This window comes from Notothenia coriiceps, unplaced genomic scaffold, assembly GCF_000735185.1.
Source record: "Notothenia coriiceps isolate Sejong01 unplaced genomic scaffold, NC01 NC01_scaffold00004070, whole genome shotgun sequence".
In the NCBI taxonomy this organism is placed as follows: domain Eukaryota; kingdom Metazoa; phylum Chordata; class Actinopteri; order Perciformes; family Nototheniidae; genus Notothenia; species Notothenia coriiceps.
Window position 1 is genome coordinate 9,513 of NW_011336771.1, and position 6,770 is coordinate 16,282.

General features: G+C 45.2%; 1 protein-coding gene across 1 annotated transcript in view; it reads right to left on the reverse strand.

Annotated features, from left to right (window-relative positions):
• Positions 1 to 6,770, reverse strand: part of rapgef2b (Rap guanine nucleotide exchange factor 2b) — a 70,681-nt gene that overhangs the window by 4,118 nt on the left and 59,793 nt on the right. Inside the window, exons 20-24 of the mRNA XM_010767121.1 lie at positions 6,548 to 6,715; positions 4,825 to 4,974; positions 2,542 to 2,728; positions 1,523 to 2,040; positions 534 to 824 (exon numbers count right to left, since the gene is read on the reverse strand). Coding sequence (XP_010765423.1) covers positions 534 to 824; positions 1,523 to 2,040; positions 2,542 to 2,728; positions 4,825 to 4,974; positions 6,548 to 6,715 — 1,314 coding nt within the window. The remainder of the gene's footprint in view (positions 1 to 533; positions 825 to 1,522; positions 2,041 to 2,541; positions 2,729 to 4,824; positions 4,975 to 6,547; positions 6,716 to 6,770) is intronic.

Consider the following 6,770-nt stretch of genomic DNA (forward strand, 5'->3'; position numbering starts at 1 on the left):
TGCGTGCGGGTGGAGGAGGATGGGGGTGCATGTTTCAGGCAGTTTGCATGGTGAGGATCAGCACTGTGCCTGCTGATGGAGGCTACTCGGCACAGTGTGTGTGACGGAGAGAGAGCAGGATGTGTGGTGGAGAGAACCAGGCCCACCGTATGACTCATGCATGATGACACATTGTGGGTTAAAGGTGAGGGTCCCACTCCAGAGGAACAATTCCCAGGTCATAAATAATAAATGTACGTTTTTAATTTTAACAGGGAATTGTGATTTGGAGAGGGACCGATCCTACTGTGGGAAGTGTGTGTGTGAAGGAATGGTGAGTCTCAGTCCAGGTGTGTGTCCCTGATCACATGCAGGTTCATCGGAGTGGAGAGAGAAGGGGGGGGGGCAACCTGATAAATGAGTTTTTACCTGCCTTGGGGAGAGGGGCCCTGCCTGTTAACCCCCGCACACACACTTTCAGAGCCTGGGAGTCTCGCGTGTGCGCTGTGGCTTTGGCTTCCTCAGAGCGACTAGTTTGGAAGACAAGGACTCACCCTCCTCTTCCTCCTGAGCCTCTTGCTCCTCGGCCGGTGAGCGTGTGCGGTGGAGGCCCCCCGCCCGCTGCTTGGCCCCCTGCTGGGCCTGGTGGGAGTCGGGCGACTGGGTGACCATGCGCGAGCGCTGCAGAGCAGTGGAGTAGTCCGGGGGCCGGCGGCCTGTGTGCGGAGCCGTGGACGCGGGGACAGCTGGCGGGGGGTGCTGCCCGTCAGCCAGGTCAGAGATGGTGAGGGCCGTGTAGCCGGGGGGGGTCGGGGGGGGCTCGCGGTAACGACTCTCTTTCCGTGCTGGAGGGACACAGAAGCAACAATGATGGAACTTAAAAACTGTCTTTACGGGGCAGTTTTTTCCTATTTTAGAAAGTCAGGACAGGTGTTTCTATACTGTAGCTTCATAGGTAATAACAATGTTTTTTTTATTTCAGAGGAAGGCTAAACTGTACTTTATAAACTCTCTGTAACCCTAACAACTTCATATTCCTGTCTGCCTCGACTGGTTGGGTAAATAGTGATAGATAATGACAGGAAATGAGGAGGGATTCAATGGAACAACGGTCTGTGGTACATGGGCATGGTCGGCATATTAAAACCCCCAGGAAACCAGAGGGACAATATGTTCCTGCTCTTTTGCATTCAAATCCACTATGTCTTGATTGAAGGATTTCAACATATTGCCTCCTGGAGGAATTCATGGATTTTTGAAAAATTGAAAAAACAAATAAATCAGCCTGCAAAAATGTTTCCACAATTTAAAACATTGTTCCTTGTTTGTTAAACCAATGCAAAAAAACAAGCTTAGAAATATGTTGTGGTTTTATGGGACACATTGTGCCTTCATGTTGTTTTTACACAGTATTCTCCCGACAGTTTTTGCTGCTAGACTTTCCCTTTCTTCTGTGATAAAAATACTGTGTACTAAAATTGTTTTCCTTCCATTAAAAACTTGACTTATTCAAAGAAGCAGGACTGTTAGGTGCGTCACTCACTCAGCAGTCCCTTCCCCCCGGTGGTGATGGGTGAGGGGGAGGGCCGGCCCAGGTGCTTGGCCTCCTCTGAGCCGGTGGAGGTGATGCTGCTCGTCTCTGCGTCGGCGTTCACGTCCTTCCCCCCCCTCCTCTTGATGGTGCCGGTGTCTCCCTCAGAGTCCTCCCCCCAGTACGCAGCTGAGGAGGAGGAGGAGCTAGCTGAAGCCCAGCTGCCCCTGGCCTGGGCGGCCCACAGAGCAGCGTGCCCCCCTAACAGGGCCTCCGGACCTCCAGGAGGCAGCCCCCCTCCTCCGCCCCCACCGAAGGCCAGAGTCTCCCAGCTGCGGCCCTGCTGCATGGTCTGGATGTTGTCGTGGGAACCCGAGGAGCAGGACGTCCAGGAGCCTCGCCCGCTGTCTGCAGCGTCCAGGGAGACTCGATCGCCCTGATCCTGGGTCAGCTCCTCTGAGCTGGGGGAGGAGAGCACCGTGGGGCAGCCGGAGTAAATGCCCCGACAGTCCTGCATCGATGAATATGACCTGAGAGGGGATACGAATAAAGATAATTACTTAACTTGTAGGGCAGATAAATAAAATGGTTAATAGAGTGCATATTTTTCAGTTTTACAAACACCTCAAACCACCTTTGCATATAAGTCAGCATTCACCCAATCACACAGAAGCAGAGGCTGCCATACAAGGTACTTGCTTAACTGTGTTTCATACAAAATAAAACTCAACTGACTAAAAAGAGTCTAGGAGGAAATCAAGCAGTAAAATGCTATAAATAAAATGTTACACTGACAATCCCAGCAACAGTTACTAAGGGGCCGGGTTTTACAAACTGTTTATTTAAACTAAGAGTAATTGTTACTGTGAAAAACCAAATATAATGTCATGTTCTTGAACGAAAACCTATTCTCGTCCTACCAAAACATTTTTCCTCATCTACTTTCCATTTGTTTTAGCTTTTATAACAAATATCTGAAACTCCGCTGTTATTTTGAACTAAACCTCAAATGAAACTCCTAATGTTCGTACCCGAGGCTGTACTGGTCAGAGTCGGTTGTCGCCCTTCGTTCCAGCCGCTGTCCCACGATGTTGGATTCCCCGACTCCAGAGTGACGGAGCCTCCTCTCGTCCTGCGTCATGTCGAAGGAGGAGTTACTGACGAGGCTGGAGCGAGAGGAGATCTCACTGTGACCGGAGTCCGAGTAGGCGTTGTAACCTGCAGGAGAGGAGAAGGAATAGGAAAGGAATTGTTAAAAAGGTTCAACTTAAAGGTCACCTATTCTGCAAAATCCCCTTGTTCATGTCTCTTCTACATCAACATGTGTCCCCTCTGTGTGAAGAGATTCTGAAAGTTTCAGGAACAAAGATTCTCTCTCTTTTTGTCCTGATCCATTTCTATAAAAACCTGTCTGAAAATGAGCTGATCAGATTTTGGCCACTTTATGATGTCATAACGATTTTTTGGCTTGTGTAACCATTAGCCAATCAGCAACCAAGGTAACCCCCCCCCCCACCTTATCACCTTAATCTCCTCCTAGAGCACCATTGAGTTATTTTTAACCAAACATCTCTCAGAGGGGCGTGGGGAGGGGCTCCTTATTTTCATCTGAAGTAACAGACAGAGAATCAGCACTTTGGAAACAGAGGGGATCATGGGTAATGCTTCAATGATCTGTTTGGTGTTTGGAGCCAAACACTTCAGAGCCAAACACTTCAGAGACATGTTTGTATATATCTGAGACTTTTAATATATTGATGAAAAACAGTATAATAGGGGAGTTTTAACATATGTGCTTTAGTCTGTTTGATTTGCCTTTGTTGCAAAAAGTAGCATGAAATACTTCCATTTTGTTCTAAATAAAAGTACAATAAAGCCCTCTCATAAATGCTGACTGGGTCTCATTCCAACACAAAGCTCCAAACATTAAACTAACTTATGGTGGATCAACTGTTTTTCATCTGTCATCATAATTCATCTTTAATTCACATATCTTGTCTCAGTCAGTGTTTTGAAACAAGCCATCACACAGACTGCAGGGTAATTGTAGAGTTCAATTTTCCAAGTAAGCCAAGCAGCTCTTTAGGGAAAAGTGCTGAAGAGTGTGGAAAAGTTTAGAAAATAAGCGTGAAGGGAACTACATAATAAAGTCTGGAAAAATATAAGGAAATCACTGGTTATGATCGCTGACACATGTAAAGACATATTTTCAAGTTATAGACAACTGTTACTGTGGAATGTGTTGTATTCCTTCGCCTCCATCAGCATGAATGACCTCAATCACCTCCCCACTCCTGTCTGAATGACTGAGTCTGACCAAAAAAAGAACGTCTTAATTATAATTTTTAGGAAGTCTTAATTGTAATGATGTGGCTCCAACATGAGTCACCACATACAAATCAAACTCAGACTGTAGAGGGGACATACACTCACATGAGGAAACAGTTTCTAAGATAATGTAGGAACCAGTTACAGATCAGAAAGTTCTCAAAGCATCCAAGCTTCTTCGAGAGTTGGTTTCATCAAGAACAAGTTACATGTTGAATGCTTACCACTCTTTTTGCAGCAGAGCACTATGTACCTTTCTTGTTTTTTATGTATGGTATTCAAACATCAATATGTTTAGGTTATCGGACTTCATAACTGTCTGCATTTGGCACTTTAAAGTATATTGTATAGGTTTTTCATTTGTTAGTCAGCTGGATTACAGAAACACTACTGGGCCGATTTCAAGACAGTCAAGAAATAATTTATTTCAGAGTGGATTCAAATCACAAACTGCATACAGGAAATATTTGTTTTACTTTGTGGAAATAATTTTCACATAGCGACATTATAGTTTACATGATACTCTTATTGTTAACCTGCTTTGTTCAACTTTCCCTATCTGTCCGGTATCATGAGCTAACGAAGACACATTTCTAGTAAAAATAGTGGGATGTCGAAGAGGCTGTTACAAATGCTGTTTAAAGTATAACCAGTTATTGCCAACAATGTGGCTGTTGCCTTAAACCTAGCACTGTTTACAGTTGACTGCTTTACAACTTAAAACACAGGTATTAAGGCTTATAATAGTGTTACCTACATTCACTCAAACATCCTGACTAGTTTGTAGTGCTGCAGCCTATACACATGGCTGCAGTGGTTTCAAGTGGGATGAAATATTTCAGACTGAGTCCTACTGCCCAACACACCATCTGAAACATGTTGCAGTGCATACTGACAACCACCAGGTGGCATGTGTGGCCCATGGTGACAGAAAGAAGGATCATGAAGAGGGTGTGGGGGGGAGGGGGGAAGGATTATTGGCTTACCCTTCTTGGGTGAGCTTTGTGGGGAGGTGGGAGGGGAGGAGAGCTGGGAGGAGGCGTTGGACACGGTGTCCTCTGGCTGCCTCCGGTGCCTTTCGTTCCCCTCCTCCGACAGAGACAGGATCTTCTTCAGAGACTGAGGGGAGCTGGTGCCTGTGGATATTTACAAGAAGATGAGCAGAATTAGTACGAGGAGCTCTGCCATTCCCCGCAGCGAGCCGCCCGACTGCATTGTCTGGGACTTTTTTTGTATTAGCTGTTTTTGGTCAGACAGCCTCTAGGTGGCAGCACTGTCGTAAAGAAGCTGGTTCTGCTGTTGTCTGCAAATCACAGGATGAGGGAGAGGAAACTGAGCAATGGTGGCACATACAAGGACAAGGGAACATGAGGTTTCTAAAGGCTTACACCACAATACTACCAAACATTATTATATAAGAGAATAAGCTGTATTTATAGTTGTATTAATTTGGTCTTGGAATGACCTTCAATCATGCCTTAAACTGACGGCACTTGTTCCTATAGCATGTTTTAAATTGAAGTTGTCTGAGGTCCTTACCACCAGCTGCTCTTGCAGTAATACGTAGTACCTTTCATACTGTCCCAAATGTGCACAATGTAGTGACTGCTTTTTTTGTTTTGTTTTTTTCTTCGTTTTTTTATATGTCTGTGTAAGAACGTGTAACATTGCTGCCTTCTTGGCCAGGTCAGCATTGTACATGAGATTTTAAGCTTTTTATCTGGTTAAATAAAATAAAATAATTCAATAACATTAGGTGAGATATTAGCTAAATGATGGGACACGACACGTGACAGGTCCCTACAATAGAAATATAAGTATTAACTCGGTGTGGCTTGTAGCACCGTCCTTGATGGAGCATATGTGTTGGCTGGACCTGTATTTTACAGGAAAGGAGTGAGCAGAGGGTCGAGTTGTCGATTCTTGTTCTGTTTTCTGTGACTATCTGCCTCACCCTCTCAGACTTTGAGTTGCGCGCGCTACTAAAGAGACGCGCTACCATGGAAACCAAACAATGGTGTAGCTGTATTAAAGTCTGAGTGGAAACAGTCGTGAGTAAATCTGATTTTGTCAGAAATCAGGAGAAATGCGGGAGAAATTCCTGATTTCTGACAAAATCAGATTTACTCACGACTGTTTCCACTCAGACTTTAATACAGCTACACCATTGTTTGGTTTCCATGNCGGTTTTTGAAATGCTCCCGATTTCTGGGGTCTCAAGGTTGGCAAGTATGACCTACTGTATACCTAAATCTTTGAAGCAACTACATATACTTATATTAAATACTTATATTTCTATTGTAGGGACCTGTCACGTGTCGTGTCCCATCATTTAGCTAATATCTCACCTAATGTTATTGAATTATTTTATTTTATTTAACCAGATAAAAAGCATTGAGATAAAATCTCATGTACAATGCTGACCTGGCCAAGAAGGCACCAATGTTACACGTTCTCACNGCGCTACCATGGAAACCAAACAATGGTGTAGCTGTATTAAAGTCTGAGTGGAAACAGTCGTGAGTAAATCTGATTTTGTCAGAAATCAGGAGAAATGCGGGAGAAATATGACCCCGGGAGGAAACCGGGAGAGGGCAATGAAATCGGGAGTGTCCCGCAAAAATCGGGAGGGTTGGCAAGTATGTAGTAGGTACACATTCAAAATGTATTTTTGTACACCGGGCTTCATAAAGATTGACATCCACTTACCAAAAGGCGGCAGATCCTTGACTGGCACTTTCTTCCGGGATGGGTAGAGGGCCACGGCGGGGACCTGCAGGGCCTGGCCCCCCTTGGCCAGCTGGCCCCTCTGTTGGCTGGCCGCTCGGCACACCACCGGGGAAGTATCTGGTCGTTTCCCACCGGCGTTCTTGGGCACTGGGTAGCGGAAAAAAGAAAGAGCAAATCCCCATTGCACAGTTAGAATTAGAAT